General features: G+C 41.7%; 1 protein-coding gene across 1 annotated transcript in view; it reads left to right on the top strand.

Moving 5' to 3' along the window:
* The first annotated feature begins 123 nt into the window (after nucleotides 1-123).
* Nucleotides 124-19,264, top strand: part of LOC101482638 (SH3 and multiple ankyrin repeat domains protein 1) — a 44,940-nt gene continuing 25,799 nt past the window's right edge. Inside the window, exons 1-3 of the mRNA XM_076887858.1 lie at nucleotides 124-381; nucleotides 13,703-14,261; nucleotides 17,824-18,027. Coding sequence (XP_076743973.1) covers nucleotides 13,806-14,261; nucleotides 17,824-18,027 — 660 coding nt within the window. The 5' untranslated portion in view covers nucleotides 124-381; nucleotides 13,703-13,805. The remainder of the gene's footprint in view (nucleotides 382-13,702; nucleotides 14,262-17,823; nucleotides 18,028-19,264) is intronic.

A 19,264-nucleotide genomic window follows, 5' to 3' on the forward strand; every position in this document is an offset into this window, starting at 1 on the left:
GCTGGAGAGGGAGTGCATGAATGTGTGTGCAACACGGAGAGAGGGAGGGGAAGAGAGAAGCTATACCAGGGCATAGAGTAGGTGAAAGAGTGTGTGTGTTTGTGTGTGTGTGAATGAAAAAGAGAAAGGGAAGCTGCACAATACAGGGGCTCGGGCTGGCTCATACCGATGCATATTTAAAGACTAGAAGGCTTGAAAATGTGATTTTGAAAGAGAAAAAGGCAAATCACTTTTTCATTTTTTCCCCTCATCTATGTTTTACTGACTGGATCTTTCTCTCATTTCTTTAATCCTGGTCCCTTTTTACTCTCTTTGTGGTTTATGAAGGAGGTCACTACGGATACAACAAGGAGCAACACAGCCTGAACTACAGACCGAGAGGTATTTAGTTTTTTGTGTTCCTCAATACTTACAGAATGTAACTGAAAGAGAACTGCTGTGCGTCTGTGTGTGTGTGTGTGTGTATCACACAACTAAACTAATATAAAGTGTTTGCAATACAAAGGAGCATTAACATCTTTATTGTGTGAACGTAAATTGAAAAGAAGGAAAGAAGGAAATGATCTTTAGCGGCGAGGTGAAAGTCACAGTGCTTATGAAGGAGAAGCTGCTGAAATTGTGACGGGGAGGGGGGGCATGCATGTCCTCTGAGGTCTAATTCACATGTTTTATGTAGGATGAGAAAAGTGGGACAGAAAACAAACAAAAAAAGTCACAGTGCCTCTAAAGAAAAGTCTGTAGCAACTGAGCAAATTACTCCCTCACAGCTGTAGGACGAATCAGTGAGCGCACACTGCTCTAATGTAATGCACACTTTAATAGATAAAGTAACAGCATTCAGCATGTGGAACGATCGTTATACATTTGTTTGCTCACAGGAGATGTAAACCTTGGAAGTTCAGTTACAACACTGCCTGCAGATGGTTTTTCTGTCCCACAGAAAATTGTGATTCTTCTTTCTCCCCTTTGTCACCAAATACAGGCTTAAAGGTTAATGCCGAGTTCGCCGATGCTGTTTTGCTGTGACCTTGACCTTCCTTTTAGTACAGTGAGATAAATTGTGTTTTTACTGGACTCTGTGCAAAGAAAATTGAAAGTCAGTGGTTCTCAAGGTGGCTTCCTAGATCCCCCCGGGGGTTTGGGACCAGGAGCCAAAGAGTCCACAAAATACCTTCCTGTTAAACACTGTGCTGTTGGTCAGCCTCCATCAGCACAACCCTCTGCCACCCAGAGCATTTTATTTACGTTCTAAACATAATATATGCACTCTGGCTTTAACCTTCACTTCATCTAGAGGATGTTTTTAAGACACTGTCAATGTTAACAGGATGAAACAAAAAGCAGCACACAGAGGGGAGAATGAAGGGTTGGGGAATGTGTCGCTGCAGACCACGTGGCACCCCTAGAGCAGTCATCCTGTGGGAGTGCTCTGATTAAGAGAAGGTACATATTTACACATGTGGACTGTTTACAACAATGGGACAGGCGTATCTTTTAATACCTCGCCCTCAGTTCCTGCTTGGCTCATTGGAAAAACACAGAAACTCTTGACTCTGTCCACGTTCTTAGGTGAAGCCAAATTAGCTAAATAGGTCTTAACATTATGAAGAGCTACCTGGGCCCAGAGCTTAGCGAGAACCATTTGTTCTAGAGGAGCTGTTAATCTGACTCCACTTTGAGTTATAACCATACATTTTTGGACTATGACTATCGCTCACTATTACCCCATTTACAAAGTCAGTTATGGCCTGTAATATGACAGTGATCCATGAATACAAGAAATGGTGGAATAGCTGATAGAGTATGTTAGAAGTGAACGTTTGGAGAAAAAAACGGTTAATACTTATGCTTATATAAAAGCTACCTACATGCCTGTATTACTACCACCCAGACACTTCTGCTGGGATGAGTTCAGAAAGAAAAAGGCGCTGAAATGGAAAGGTGAGCAGAATCAAACGGGAGCTCATCAACACCCACATTTCACACACTTGTTTAGCTGTGACTTGTCAAAATCGTTGCCTGCTCGCAGTATTTTTGGTGTCAGCTGGTGGAAAGGTGGAAACCCTCTAAGGACCCTAGAGAACCGATTGCCATGCGCATGCAGCCACACACACATACACCTAAACGCCTCATTTGGTTCAGGCTTGGGTGAAAAAAGTGCACCAGAGTATTAGCTAGAGCTATGCAACAGTGATGCATTCCAACTCTGTGCCCTTTCATCCTATAGATACCACTTAATTGACTTCGCACAACCTCCTAAGACTGGCCCGACTGTCTAATGCACAACAAGCAACGCTGGCTTTAAAAGCATACTTTTTTCTATTGCAGAATTACACTGAGGGGAATTCATTTGGGAGAAGGAGAAAATAAACAAAGAGGGCAATTTGGAGCGGAGTGGGCAATGGAAGATTAATGGCCTCCTCAAAACACAGAACAATTGATCATAATGGAACAAAAGGAAGCTGGGCGACACTATCAATGCCAGTAAGGGACTGAGCGATTATACATAATATGTGAGTAACGCCAAAAGAGAATGTGATTATGAAGCAATTGAGTGGAAGATGAAATACGCTGGACAAGCCAAACGGCTCGATGTGTCAGCGGAGATGAGCGTCTCAGAAATCAAGTTTTCCGATTCATCCTGTCTCGTCTCCTGGTGTTCTTTCCTGCCCTGTCCTCCTCAATCGGGAAGAGCGGGAGTCCATTAGCAGCCTGGTCAGTGTAGCAGATGTGACAATGCTATACAGCCCTGCAATTCCCCAGGGTTTGGTATGGAGCAAGTGTAGGACAAAAAAACAGACGTTCTGAGCGACTATTTCCAGTGACAGCTTACTGCTGTGGAAGAATACAGCTAGGCTCCATTAGCAACAAGCTTCTACTGTATATATATGAAGCAGAAATGCAAACCCTGAAAAAAATACCCTGTAAATCAGTCCCACAGGGGTATGGAGCTATGAAAAACCAATACATAAGCAAAATAAACTTGCGCATATTTTACACGTACACACAAATATTAAGTGCCATGTATATCAGGGGAATCTGATCTGAAAATTTGGTTGAAAAACAAACAAACAAACAAAAAAACTGGCCTGGCTCACTCTCTGCTTAACATTTAGTTGTCATCAAATAACCTTGAAAAGCAATTTTTTAATGCACTTCTAATTGTTATTTGTGGAGTCGATAGAGTCTCATTGCTGTGCTCATTAAGAAGAAACAGGAGAGACGAGTTGTTTCCCCTGACTCTGCAGGCTTTTCATTATTACATACAGGGAGATTTCCCCAAGGGGAAAGATCTGGAGAGTTGCCGTAAGCCATGAAAATAGATGCCAGCAAACTGCAACAGAAACTCAAACACCTTGAGCTTTACCGTTTCTGAACGCAACTTCAAATTAATGATTGAACCATTAAGTCGCAGTTGTTTAACGAAGACGTCTCAGAGAGTAGCAGCTGCATTTCAGATGCCCTGATTACAAGCATCTTAAAAAAAGGAGGAACACACTTCTGTGTTCTTGGCAGCTGTTGTTGCAGAAACCAAGTGAGAGTTCAATCTTCTTTATTACATAAAAACAGAAGTAATACATCATAAGGTGACAGAGCTCCAGCGCAAGTGGGTGATCGCACACCTTTAGGTCTTAGTATAATTGTTTCAGCTCATTAACCTCACTGTTTCCTTCAGTTGCTTTTTTTCCAGGCCCTTCTGGCTCACTTCAGAGCTGTAATGAGGTGGTGCACATCTTGTCACACTGAAGAACAGGTGCAAAAAGAAAAAAAAACATGTATTTATTGTCCAACATCTAACCTTAGTTTGGAAAAGAAAATAAGAAGTGACGTTCCCATTTGCTACTATGCAGGGATAAATGTTAGAGATCGTGTTTCTCTTTTAGCTTAACTGTTCCTGGTTTCAGATTAAGATTTATTACAAAGTTCTTGACTCGGAGAACTCGGAGAATAAAGTGAAATTGCAAAGTTATTAATGAAGGCTTCTCCAGACTGTAGCATGAATTATGCTCTGTTACATGGAAGGTGGATAAACTTTAATGGGTCCTGACAGCCACTGACATGGTTCTCACTTTGTCAGCCATGTCTAACAGCATTTATTAGTACCTTGTTGATTTTTGTCTCTCAGCGTTATCTTTAAGTCGCTGGACGTGCAAGGTAAGTAAAACTGTCACTAGCGGACACTTAATTTGTGGCCATAAAATCCACCCCAAAGCCGCAAAACCTGCACTCATGTCCGTATGTCTGACTAGTTTGCTTGTGGCATGCTTTTCATTGCATTTAATGCTTTAAGGCAGGAGCTCTGCCATTAGTATAGAAAGAAAAGGGTTTCCTTGAAAAGCTTGCTGAACGCAAGGACGCCTATCCTGGTTGGAAATGTTTTGACTTCTTCGCTGTTGCTCTTCCTGCTCCTTCTTTTGTTGTTGAGAAACAGAAGGAAACCTGCTGTACAGTCGCCTCTGAAGTCTCTGCTTTCTTGACATTTTAATGAGCTTTTTGTAACTCCGTTTGCAGCGAGTGAAAGGGAAGCTCGTGTTTTAGCAGACAACAGAGGGTACTGTTGAAAAAACACGACTGCTGTATGATGTTTGGTACTGTACGTGTCAGCACTGCACCACAGTTTAATGCAGTTAGGTGAAGCAGTCAAGCTGGTGAAGACACTGGGTTCAATCCACTAGCACACACCGGTTGCACAAAACAAGCTTGGATTCAGCGCTGCTACAGGACACATGCACATGGACCTCGATTAGGGTGTTTAATAGCAAAACTGCATGCAGAATATGCTGGTGTAATGTTACATGAAGCGTGAAAGTGCAGATTTTAAGTTAGGGAGGGTCCTCTGTCTTCAGATGGAGGAGCATTTTAATATTATATTCAGAGTCAAAAGATCTTAAAATATACAAAAACTCTGCTGTTATCACACAAACTTAACCATAACTTATGAAAACAAGGTCATGGGCCAAAAAAAGGAGAAGCTGAAGAACCCTGATTTAGATTTCCTTTTTTCTTGTTGCTTTGTTGCGTGGGCAACAACACAACATAAGCCGTGCTATCAGATTAATGTTTATAGTTAGAGAGAAGTCTCAGAAATAGCACGGGGGATGTTCACTCCTAAATCTGTGCTGCATTGAGGTCTCCCGGCCCAACCAACCAAGTTTAGCCCAAGCGAGGCCCTCAGTGCACGCTCCACCTGACCCAATTATATCCAGTCTGAGGGGAAAGATAGCCCACTTTGATCTACACAAGACCGCCAGCCAGGCTTGGGCTGACTGGTCTGGCGCTTAACGCTGCTTTCCTCTGGACACTTTTCCAGCACAGATGTGTTTGACTGCTCCTTAAAGAACTATCGACTGTGCTCGAAACATCAGGTGAGCTGCAAGTAACTTATGGGGGGCACAACTGTGGCCCCTTTCTGCGAAGAGAAACAAGAAGGGCAGTCCTTGGTGAGGTTTTTGGCCTGCAGATGAAAGAAGAAGGATGTTTTATGTGAAATGGAGAGCTGGGGGGTAATTATTTTAATCATCCATTTAATCACCCAATAGCAGTATTATCGTTTTTTTTTTTTGTTTGATCAGCATGAGATAAGCAGCTGATTTAAACGCATCTGTTTGTGTTTGATAGGATCACCCCCCCACCACCACCATCCCCCACCTCCATCCTCGCTGCGGGAATTGCCAGTCTCTGGGTGCACAGAGGATGTATCTACTGCTGGCATTGTTACCCGTCTTTAAAATGAATCCAGTATGCTAGGATTGTCGATTAAACACTCGCATTTCGCCGGATTTTATGAGGCACGGATTTAATTACAGTCTGAAAATGCCAAGCCTCGTCACTGCAAGGGTAAATGAAGCGAATAAATTCCTCTGTGGATCTTTTTAAACTTTTGCTTTGGAGAATGTAAACACGAAAACTCACAGGATCTTTTAATTATGCTGTCCAGCCTTAATGAGAGCTGATGATGATGCAGGGTAGATCTCAGCTTAGCCCTTCCCCCGTAAACTCATACGTCAGACCATTCATATAAACCTAACTGCCCTCTCCTCTCCATGTTAGTGGCTCATTCTGTCCATTTTACACTGGAGGAGGCCCGGCGTGTTCTTGACGGTTCTTCGTCATTGGTCGTATGAAAAAGGCTGTAGGGTGGAGACCCAGTCAAAGAGAGGGATATAGAGGACAGAACTTGGCCGCTCCACTTTTTCAGGACGTAAAAGTGGGACAATCTGTTCCTTGGATGATCTCCAATTCTACTTTCCGGGGACCGATACACTGAAAATATATCTATACACATGCACTGTCCTACATAGGGAAAGACTGAGAGAAAAAGAGAGAGAAAGAGAGAGAGATTGACAAAAACGAAATATGAAAATGAGCTGAAACGACTGGCCATAAGGTCTTTCCAGTGTAGTGTGCTGGGGATGTGCTTTCTGTGGCCAAAACAGGAGAAAAACTGCAACATGCACGGATAAGACATTTACAGGAAGATCTTTTAAAAAGTGATGTAGCATAATCTAATAAACTACAGTGGGGATGACAAATTTTGGGCAGATCAAACATGATTCCTGCAGCCTTTATAACTGGTGTTGCCAAAAACGTGACTCTGACTTATTCACCCAAACATGCATGGTGTTTTGGTATTAATAGGTTATTACTACAACTTTGCCAAATAGCAAAATGTACAAGAATATCATAGAAGAGACGGATATAAATAGGGATGACTGTTAGCCATTAACTTTTTCTGTAAACCTCTCCATCCATCCATTTTTGCCCTCTAGGGGTCTAAGGAGGGCATCCGTCTCTGTCATCATTATCATGATTAATCAGTTCCTGATTCTTCATTACTACCTTTCATTACTGTCTTTGGACCCACATCCGACCAGGATTATGGAAATACTCTTCTCATAGGGTCTAATCATCATGCTGCAGTGCTGATGTCCCAAGGGCAGAGAGACTCACCAACTTCTGAAATCTTAAGCTGTGTTTCGTTTCTGCTCTTACCTTGCATGCATGTTAAATGTTTGTCTGGAGATCATGATTTATAGCAATTGTAGGATTGCATGACACTGATAAAATATTTCTACGAAGACCTAGCTTAGCATTACATAATATTCTGTATGTTTAGATACTAATGGATAGGTTCACAGTTTTCACGTAGCTGTTTGCTCATCATAAGCACGTCTCAGCACAGTTTACTCTCACCGTCAGACTGAGACAACAGTTCTGGGCTGTTTAATGCGACTCTCTTTGGATGCTAACTTAGTACTGCAGCAGGGCAACTAGCACTTTCCCTTTAGCTTCCTGAAAGAGTAATCATTTAAAAATGTTGTTTTCAAATGAGACCAAAGGTAAATACGCCAACATCTAGGTGGGAATACTTACTGCCTAATTCGCCATACATGTTCATATTTGCAGTTAGATCCAGACTTTGCCCCTTTAAAGTGGTCTCGAGCACTAGCTCTTCAGGCTTTCTGAAGGTCATTCAAAGTTTGTCTTTGGGCATTGGCTGCTTTTTCACTCACTTTCTGTCCTCTCCTCGTACCTAAACCATTTTCCAAGGAATGTTTTTTTGTTTCTTAACACGTTCTCAGGACTTGTGAATCATTCAAGCATAAAAAAGGCACCTTAATCAAGGCAATAACCAGTGTTGTATCCACACATAACAGAGAACTTACCAAGAAAACTATTTTAAATTGAATCTTTAGACGCTTTGTTACCAGCAGCTTGTTGCAAAACACATCATTTGTTCCCATTTCTTTAGATGAATCTAAGAAAAATGCCAAAGATAATTAATTTCATTTCATTTATTTATTTATAAAGCACGTTTAATAACAACAGGGAGCTGACCAAAGTGCTGTACAAAGTAACAGTTAAACAATGACATTGACAACAACGACAGGTAAGAAAATTAAAAGAAAATTAGGATAAAAGAATTGGTAACTCTCATACAGTTTTACAGTTTTGAAAGCCAGAGTAAAAAAAATATATTTTAAGATGCAATTTAAAAAGAGTAACAGTTGGGGCCTTTCTAATGTGGAGAGGTAGATCATTCCACATTTTTGGTGCCACAGCCGCAAAAGCCCGATCTCCTCTATGAACCATCCTAGACTTATGTAAGGTAAGGAGCAGGTGATCACTTGATCGAAGGGCTCTAGAGGGCGTATAAAGCTGCAATAGGTCAGACAAATAGTCCGGTGCCTGGCCAATTAGCACTTAATAAGTCAAAAGTACGATTTTGAATTTAATTCTAAAACACACTGGAAGCCAATGAAGGGAAGCAAGCACTGGAGTAATATGTTGGTGTTTCTTCACACGAGTCAAAAGGCGAGCTGCAGCATTCTGTACAAGCTGGAGCCAGGCCAAGCTGGACTGACTGACACCCACATATTTGAATCTCTTTCAGGGGCTATTCCTGAAGACTACTTTAAGAAATTTTAAGAAAACTGCCTAAGAGAGTTCAGGCTATGTTGAAGAATAAAGATGATCCTACCAAATATTGACTTTCATGCTCATTAGAATTGTAGATACCTTTTTGTTTTGCTCAATGTCAATAAATCATTGCACCTATTTTCCATTTTCATGGCAAAATGATGAGAGTTGGCTCAAAGGCATTTGCACAGTTCTGCAGCTGTAATGCCAAGAAAAGCTTTGAGAAGTTTCTTATAAAAATGACTACAGCCTAGTTCATTGTTAAGGTTTCTCCTTTTATGAAAATGCATCAAGATGAAAAAGAAGAACTTAAACTAAATTAAGTGTCAAATGGAGAAAAAAGTATGTATGGCTGCTCGGATGATGGATCGGCTTCCTCACTGGCTCATCTTACCCCACAGTCCACCCAAATTAAATCTAAATTCCTTCCTGAAATTACAAGCAAAATAGGTAACGGAACAAATTATGGACGAAGAGAAAAAAACAGTCATATTGAAGAACAATTCAAGTAAGTGGCTGAAATGAGAACTGTGAGTTTTGCACAAAAAGACTGTTCTGTCAGAGGGGTGAAATTCATTTCCTTATTACACCGCTTTTCTCCCAAGAGGAAGAAAAGTCAAGACGAGATGTGAGATGATGGCCAGCAACAGAGACAGGAGAGCGAAACAGCCGGCAGAAGCAGACTGACTGAGCTATTGTTGTTGCAGGAGTGTAGGAGTTGAGTGACACGATGGAGAAGGCAAAGACGCAAAGATGAGACAAGTCTGACATCCATGACGGCTAAGAGGAGAGTTTTCGGACTTGTGATTAGTTTTCACAGTTATATTATTAATCCATTTTACATAATGCTCATCGTTTCCCATTTTTAGCCTAACAGTACTGTGTGTGTGTTTGGCTTTCGCACTCACGCCTTTTTCACCATCTTTTTTTCCCTCCCTCCCCATCCCGCCTCCCTTTTCTCTCCCAATCTGATTACTCTGCTTTATGCAAACTGCAGCTCTCTCTGTCTCTCCCCCTTGTGTATTCCCCTTTCGCTTTTACATCCCAGTTACAAACATGTAGTTGACTCCTGCCTGCTCTCAGCCTGTCCTCCTCCTTCCTTTATCTTGCATTGTGTTGTTCAATATTTGATGAGACTTTGTTCATAAATCAGCCTCCTCTATGCCCTCATTTATTTGGATGATAGTGTTAATCTTTAAAACCTTGCAAGTGTTAACACGCTGCTCTTTGTCAGCTTTTGATCAGAGACGCTTTCAGCCTAAAATGTGATGCCACATGTAAATCACACATATGACCAGAGGTGGTTAAATATGCCCTGAATGATTCAGGTAACTGATAATTCAGTAGCAGAGCTCTTTTGCTTCTTGATAGGCACTGAGCCACTTTCTCCAGAGCCCTTGTTGTTATTGCTTTTGGTGCTTATTTGTTTTCCCAGATTCATCAAAGTTCCTACATTTTTTTCTCTAAACCCATCCTTTGGTTTTGTCCTCCAGTCTTCCTTCATTTACTTGTTCTGACAGACATTGGATTTGCACTTAAAGGACCCACCCTGTCACTCTCTGAGAGTCTGTGGGAATTGACCACGGTCACTCTGCTTCCCTCTGCGCTATGCTTTCGCTCAGAAATGCTCAACCAGCAGACTTTCTTTTGGCCAGTGAGATGACCATTTCTCATATATCCACTCCGTCTTTCAAACACTATAGACACTTAAAAACCGATTGTTTGCAAGCATCCATCAAATAATATCTGTATTCTTCCACAGAATGAAACAATCACACACACATAGTGCAACGGTGTAAAGTGTGGTCACTTTTCATTGTTATATGGAAAAAAAAAACCTGTTTCTGAGCCAATCTCTCTCCATAACTCACTCTTGTAATATTTTGAAAGGTCTTGGTATACACACTTGTTTTAGACAGCGATTTCTCTAATCCCAAACCAAACTTAATCTGTGTTCAGTCATCACCAATCCAGGGGTTAGGGTCCTCATACATGTGGAGGCGCTTCAAATAAAGGAGGTATAAAACTTTATTTTTATGACTTTTTTTCTGAACTGTGGAACGCCAACTTGTAAAGATAAACATATCAAAATTGGGAAAATTTTTTTAAGACAAAACGGTTGTCTCAAACCTATAGACTGTATATAAGAGATGGCCATGCATTCCGTTATATATATTTAGCAGGCAAACCATTTACCGTAAGGCTATTTTAGAAGCCTGAATGAGACACAAAACTCTTTGCTGTATGTTTTACTCTCAGCTTTTCTATCTGTCATCCTGTGTAAATGAAGGCTAAAAAGCCCAAAAATTATATTAAAAATTGAAACTAGCAACCCAGTAGTCTGCATGCCTCTCAAGGACCTTTAGCTTTGACACCATCTCAGTTTTTTTTTAACTAGACCTCATGATGTGCCAAACTGTGAAATAGAGAGACGCTGCATGCTCATTTGCAATTTGTCAGTCTAAAATATACTTTGTTTTTCTGAACACTAATGGGAGCAAACATGTACGGAATTAGCTTTATGTGTTGTAACTAGAGACTGAGAACATAAATGAGGAAAGTGATTATTGTGGTCATAGTAAAGGGAGCCCAGGGTCCTCTTCTCCATAGAATTCCAACCAGGAGCCATTCCCTGCACACTATTAGAAAGAAAGCAGACATCCCCACTGACTTTACTTTTTAGATTTGAAAGCTACATCTACCTTTTATATAGGGCCGATGGCGCGATATGGCAGCCTCGCTTCTGTCAGTCTGCCCCAGGGCAGCTGTGGCTACAACCGTAGCTGCCTCCACCAGTGTGTGAACGCGAGAGTGAATGAATAGTGGCATTGTAAAGCGCTTTGGGTGCCTTGAAAAGCGCTATATAAATCCAATCCAACAGAGAATAAAACCTGAATTCTTATCCAAAATGGTACATAACACCTGCCTATAACCAACCATCAACATGCAACACCTTAGGGATTTTTCTTCTGTCACCTGCCTGTGACTGGAGACATCTGTGGTTTTTTCAAAAATGTTCAAAACAGCGCAAAAACATAAACACTTCAAACTGTGTAACAATCAGGAATTACAAAAGCAGCATCCATGTTAGAGTGTTTTAAAAGTGAGTATGCTCTTCATCAATATTCCTGTTGGGTGTCCGGCTCTTGGCTGGCTTCTTCATCTCTGCATTATTGTTTATGTCCATTGCAGGCCACTGTAAGCTGTGCCAGACACCTGTCGATGTCCTTGGTCCCCAATAGAGGTTGATAAGTCAAAAGTCCTAGATCACTTAATGCCCCGTTAACCCTCATCAGCACGTTTTCTACATAATCTATTAATAACCGATTGAATTATCTGCATGTTGGTAATTTGTGATTGATTGACGTTAGCTCTGTGTCCTGATTCGCGTTGTGCTCCATCTGTCCATCTGTGCATTCTGATTCCCATCCATGTCAGACTCAGCTCATAAGATATTCAGAGCACCACTCTGCAAATGAAACAGTGGGAGATTCCCTGCATCACTCCCCATCATTAAGGCGGCTGTTGGCAATGGTCCAGATCTGCATGATGGCAAAGCCCTGTAGCCAGACTTCACCACAGAAAAACCAGAACAAAACATACGGAGGCACCAGTATGCCAAATCTGAAGCATGAAGATGCAATGGAACAAGCTTAAAGCAAAAATCCACCCTAAGTCACGTTTTTTTTTTAAAACAGCTGTTAGTGATCAGAGAGAAAGGTACTCTTCCTAGACTTTATGTCTGCACTCATGAAGGAAGACGGTGGCTTCTCCCTCCTTTGTTCCTGTTGAAATTTTGCTTCTCCTCAAAGTGTCAAGAAGTGCTTTCTTAAGAAAGAATACAATTCTCCAACTCTTCTTTACCGTACTGTGTAAAGTTGTGAGGTGTAATGCCATATTGCAGTTTTTCCTTCCCACTGTCGCCAGTGCTTGCTCATAGGGGCACATATGATTGTTGGGTTTTTCTCTCTATGTATTATTGTAGGGTCTACCTTACAATATAAAGCACCTTGAGGTGACTGTGGTTGTAATTTGGCGCTGTATAAATAAAATTGAATTCAAATGAATTGAATATGTACAGTATACAAATAATTAAACTGAAAGTTCACTAGACCAGAAAACCCTTCCTCCACAACGCTTCCTTTATTTTAATGAAGGAGCATGACTTTTTCTTTCAGCTGGAAAAGTAAATATAATTTGGGCATTTTCTTAAAACTATGTCAACAACTGCAAATCCAGTCAGTACACTCAGATGTGACTTTCCAGAAGCTGCTGATTCACTGAGTTATTTACAAACCTTTGCTGTGTAAAACCCTAAGCCCCCTTCAATCTGGCGTAGACAGCTATTAAGAGAAAACAACCCAATTCCTGTAACAAGCCCTCACGGTCTGATAATGGCCTGATTAGCAAAGCTTAAAAGCTGTCCAATGAGAATATGTTGGATGTTGTGCAGATTCATGCTTATTAAAAAAACACCATTTCTAATCTGGAGTATACTGCCAGCCATCCTATCCTTCATATCCTGTTGGTGAACCATGCAGACATGCTGGAGGTCAACACGTTTGCATCCAAGGGTGTCAAATCCTGCACTAAGGGTTACGATTAGGAAAAGTTAAGAAAATGATGTTTACCCCGTGATTTAGCACAGACACCAAGGGGCTCTTTATAAGCATCCAGATAAGACACCTGCCACCTTGTTTCCTAAACCTGTTACTTCATGGCACAGGAGACCTCGTGTGAAATTTGGAAATGCCACCAGCTTGGGAATGAAAACAGGCTGTCAAGGATGAGGGATAGGGCAAGGTCAACGAGTTAAATTGTATTTAACAGTAACAGAGTGCAAGGGTGGAATTTTCCTTTAAGAAGCGCACATTTAGCTGTTAGCCCTGGGCTGTGCCTCAAACATAGGTCTCCTCCATTGTCACAAAATACCAATGATCTTGACCTCGTGTGATGCTAGATCGCATCTCCAACTCACTCCCTCCTGCAGAAAACCTGTGATGCAAATTCACAGAGTTTATATTTAGCCTGTCTTTCATAAGTCTGCTATTCCCAGACGCATTCCCAGTGGCTAAATGGAAAATGTGGACCAGCTCTGTGCTATTTCACACATGTGGACTTATTAGCATTGCCAGTGGCTAGATTTTCTATTACTGCACGTGTCTTTTATGTACTTGAATTACTCATATTCCAGCATTACTAAGTTCACTCTCTCAATCAAAGCAAAGATACGAGTCAAATGACCGACATTTACTCCCTTTTCTGCCTTTTTCCCCTACAGCATGTTTCTAAGGATGAAGCCAGTCTCATGGGATAGCCATGTTTTGTCTCCATGACAGCTAGATCACTCAGCCCTCTCTGCAGTGACCTCTGCACAGCAAAGGATGCTGGGAAATAATGAGCACTTTTATCCCAGTCAGGATGACAAAGATGGGGAGGATGAGGAGGAGGAAGAGGAGCAGGGAAGAGAAAACAGAAAAGAAGAAGGTGAACGTGACATGGAGAATGGACGACTAGAGTATCTGGAGGAAAAGGAGATGACAGGAGGACGACAATCCTGGGAAGGGAAAGGCGGTGAGGTGGTGAAACCAGCAGCCATTGTGGTCGGTCGACAGAGAGTAGATCGGCCGCTGAGGCCGGGCAATCACGGCAACAGGGGGATCCCTTACATGCCCAATATAGCCCCGCTACATCATCAAGCTGCCAATAAGCAGCAGTATTTCATGGCAGCAAAGAAACGAGCCTTCATGGAGCGCAGCATGACCACAGTGGCTCCACTGGAGGACACTTACTTGACCATGATGGTGTTCCGCATTGGAATCCCCGACATCAAACAAACAGTAGGTGCATCAAAGACACTGCTCGTAACGTGTGTGTGAAATTCATGAAAGGCTGAGGCCCGCACAGCCGTCCCTGGAGCTTCTTGACTGATCATTTAAAAGTGAATAAAGTAGCTGAAGCAGAATTTTTTGAAGAAAAAAACTTGTCAAAACCAGTCCAAATCAAACAGTTTAAAAGTTTAGTTCTCCCTGTCAAAGAAAAAAGAAAAAGAAAGAAGTCTCCCTCACACTGCACTGGAGGTCTTTCCAAATGAGGAAGTAGTTCAAGCCAAGTCTCCCTGGTATTACTGCCTCAGAGACAGAGAGCTTTAATGTGACAAACAGAATTTCAAAAATAATATCTCAGGCTATTTAAACCATTAAGGCAGGTATACATTTAGTTAATGTTGCTATTTCTGATTCTGATGTTATGACCAACTGCAGACAAAAAGCTCCAAAAATGTATTTTTTACATTTGTGACTATTAAAAAAAAGAAAAGGACAACAGCCATTTAATGAGAGCTGAACACTGGGCTTTGGTCACCTCCTTCGCTATTACCTCCCCTAAAACTCAGAAGCTTTTCAGTTTTCTTCCTGTCTTTTGATTTGCTTCCCTCCCTTCTCGCTTCTCTTCTAAAATCCAGCCGTTTTCCATCCTTTGAGTTAAAACACGTCAAATAATACTGATGCGTTGCTGATTCTATGTCTGTTTCAAATTATTCACAGAAAACACTGCATGGGTGGCTTGAAGCATACAATTTTTTTTATATAAGTCAAACAGTGTGCACAACTGTAGAAGCACATTTCTAATTTCAAGGCTTTTCCATTCCAGTTATCCCGCGGGCTCAGAGATGAGTCCCAAAGGGAAGTAGGAACTCACACAGAGCTCAGCTTGTGCTGAGCACCCTGCAAGGGAAAACATATTCAGTCAACAACACCATGCAAGCATCTGCCTTGGGTCAGGTGGTCATAATTAGCTTCCAAAACTGAAGTTAGTCTCATTTCACACTTTGAAGCAGCTCTCAGCCTTACGGTGGCAGCAGGCGAGAATTGGCCAGCCCACACGCACCATATCCAGGTGAGAATGGGTGCCCCACTGTAACCCCTCCCCCATCCTCCTTTCTCCATTTTCAACTCCCTGAACATGCCGACTGTTCTACATGTCAGCTAATCTGCCCTCAATACAACAGTAATTGCTAATTATTTAATAGGTTTTTAATGAGTTTTGGGAGAGCTGAGGAAGTGAGTGACTGTCGAAGGGAAGAAATATGTGGAAGGCGTCTCTGTTCTCAGGTTTCCATCAGCCACAGGCAGCGTACCGAGATCCACACATCACTGACAAACACTCGGCACTGCAAACCCGGAAGCTGAAGTATTATTGAACAGAATTAAAAAGGGATAAAGAGAGGGGCTGAATATTAGGAGCTACTTAGACAGACTGAAGAAAGGGGGGGAAAGGATGAAAAGAGAGGAAAATATGTGCTGTAATAGTGCACACTGAAGATCTAAATAATAAAAACTGCCAGAAACATCTCAGGAAAACTGCATTAAAGAAGAAACGATGAGGAGAGAAGCAGCACTGTTATATACAGTATACATTACATTAGACCTCACTCAGAGGGATTAGCCACTCTATCTCTGTTACACACACACACACACACACACACACACACACACACACACACACACACACACACACACACAAGAAAAACCACTACACTGCACAAGTGCACTCCAATAAGAAGACACACACAGACAGTTTATAGCTCACTTATATGCATGCACATACACACAGTCATGCTCATCCCTATCATGTGGTTAACCTCCCAGGGACCACCAAGACATTGCTACGGCAACGGGTGCCTGCCTCCACTAATGAACTGGTTGCCATGCCAATAGAGTTTGCTACACTATCAAACAGAGTGCGGGCTCGAGGGGGGCAGAAGGGACATGGAAGTGTGCTGAGCTGTGCAGTTTTACTCACAGCCCTCTGAAATGGAACAATAGTATGGATACATACATCTCTCACACGTCTCAGCTCTCCTGCTGTTCAAGCTTCCAATCAGCTCGAGCTCCAGGTCCAGAAAGATGTCTTTCCTGTGGAACTGCACAGAAATGGGAGAATATGAGGAAATGGACAATGCAACAATCACAGTGAAATCATGTTAGGAAATCCACACACACACACACACACAATACATCCGAGGTGTTTTGTAATTGTAGCCTTTGGGTGTATCCACAAAGTTTGCTCCTACTCTTCTGGATAATGGAGTAAACTGGACAAGGAGGAAATAGCAAAATATTTATCTATGCATGTGAGTTTTACTTCTTTATTAGCAGAGAAAATCAAAAAATAGGGTATAAAATGAAAGTGAAATAGATCCAAATAACCTGATACCACAGACTAAAAGGACAGAATGAGTCATCTTATAATTCATGAATGTGGCAGGTGATTCATTAAAAGTAATGCATTCATATTTTGCACGTCACACTCATATACATTCATCATGCACAAACTCCTTTTAGCCTTCAGAACTGCCTTAATTCTTCCTGGCTCAGATTCAACAAAGTGGTTAAAACATTCATCAGAGATCTAGATCTCCATATTGACATGATAGCGCCACACAGCTGCTGCAGATTTGTCAGCTTCACACCCATGACTTTGAAGGCAATTTGAATACAGTGAGTGAACTCAGGGTCATGTTGAAGAAAGTAGTTCAAGATACGTGTTGTCCTGCTGGAAACAGCCATCGGAGACTAGGTAGACTGTGGTCATAAAAGGACTGCAGACAGGCTGCGGTGTTTAAATAATGCTCGGTTGTTACTAAGGGGGCCAAAGTGCTCTGAGAAAATATTCTCCACACCATTACCTTAACAGTTAATACAAGACAGGACTGATGGGACTCATTAAACAAGGAAATGCTTTTCCAGTCTTCTGTTGGAAAGTTTGATGGGGTGTGCATTCAGACATGCTCTTCTGCATATCTTGGCTGTAACGAGTGCTGACTGGAGATAAAACTTATGTATAAGTTCAATAAGGAAGATCAGCTTCTAGTCTGTTCTTTACATCGTTATGACTTTCCCACGCTCTCAGTACTTACATCATTACACTAGTCCAGCCATCTTTTTATTTACCTTCTTTGAGTCAATCAGCCACCGCTCTGCGTGGTTTAAATCTCAGTGCTCTGTCATTCTTCCTTTCAGACTCTCATTCATGCAACCTACCTCGTTTCCATCTCTACCTCACTCTCAGTCTTCATCACCATCCACATCTAGACTCAGGGGATCCTGTCCTAAATCCAAAAACAAAAACACTGCAGCACTATAGTGCAGTTAGCGATCCACAAGGGCATCCTGTAAAGCTATCTAACGTACAGACAGCTAACTGGGCTCATCAACATCTGATTTGAAACACTAGGTTGTTCTTGGTGCTCAAAGCACTGAAAATATCCATTAAAAATGTTTTGACAGAGGTACACTACAACAGCTGTAAAACCTGTATATTTTTAACCACTGTTTCAACCTTAGTACAGGTGTACTATCGCCCTCTAACCCCGCCCCTGTCCTGTCCATTGTCTGACAGAGATGTCTCCAGTTTGATCAGGACTGCACAGTGTGGAACGCTAAGCAGCAGATCATCTGCTCCCTCAGTGAGTCCCTATGGGACGTCTACAACTATGGCCTCTTCCAGCCAGCTGGAGAGGGACGGGACGCCAAGTTCCTGGAGGAGGAGAGACCCCTGAGAGACTACTCACAGTCCTTCGAGAAAGGGGTGCCGTACCTGGAGGTAGGAAAGGGAGCTGTGACCCAGTGTAAGCCCCCCTTAGAGCATCACTTGTTTCTCTCTTTCTTAAAATGATGTAAAATGATGTCAAATCTAATATTGATTGATTTTTGTATAAATATTGTTGTACTGCAAACAATTTCATTTCTCAGAACCGTGATGATGTATTTGTAGTTCTTCAGCTGGAAGTAATCAAATATCAGATTCCCCTAATTCCTGCTAAACTTACAGAAGTTGTGACCTAAGTGCACTTATTATTACTCTACAGTGGTGTTGTATAGATTCTTTTATGGGTTTTGAATAATCTTGCTAAAAATTAGTGATCAAAAAAGCAAACGTAAATACAGATATGTTTTTAATGATTTGTACTTTCTGTAGAGAAATGAAAGTTTCAGAGTATCCTGTATGATACTCTGAAACTTTTTTTTCTCATAACTGAGTAAAGAAAGTCTCTAATTGCAGGCAACTCCAAATTGCATTGTGTTTATTAGAATCCCCCTGCATCACAGAGTGAGTGGACTGCGTAAATGAAATCCTTACAAAACTGGATGGATTTAAATGCATTACGTATATTATGTAACCTGCTAATTACATTGTATTGCCTGGCTTTTTGGTAAGTGGGTTGTGAGACAGCATGAATCTGAGGTTTCCTGCTGTAATACAATTATCTCACAGTGCCCTCTGGTGGCTCAGCTCCTGTATGTGCTGCTGAGTTGGGCGGGGCTGGAAAGAGCATCTTCTTTAGCTCAAAAGTTTAGCTTCAAATTAGAATGTTTATATTTCTCGAAACGTTTGAGATGGGGTCCTGTCTGCATACTGATGAGGCCTTGTAACTGCACTCTCCACACACCCCACAGCAGACTGCATAGAGTTTAGGCGTTTTTGACACTAAAGTAAAGACAGAGTCAGTTAGAGTCATGGTAAGGGAAGTCATATTAAAGGAAGTAGAAACAAACAGAATGTATTATAAGTATCAGTTAAAAAAACGCATTTGTTCCACTAAGTACATCTACCTGTTAGCTCCTGTTGTACTGCTGCAGTTGTTTTACTGAGACTTTTAGGGCTGATTGCTTTTGTATTGTGGCTGCTAAACCCATCTTTACTTGGTTTTCTGGGGCATAGTGCGAGGTGCAGCTCAGCTCTGAGCTGCTAGACAGAAATTTCTTACCTCAAAGCTCCTCAGCTGTTAACTGATTTGGTGTGAGGACTACACACCCAGTCAGGTGGTTTCCAAGTAAAA

This window comes from Maylandia zebra, linkage group LG8 (genome assembly GCF_041146795.1).
Source record: "Maylandia zebra isolate NMK-2024a linkage group LG8, Mzebra_GT3a, whole genome shotgun sequence".
Lineage (NCBI taxonomy): Eukaryota > Metazoa > Chordata > Actinopteri > Cichliformes > Cichlidae > Maylandia > Maylandia zebra.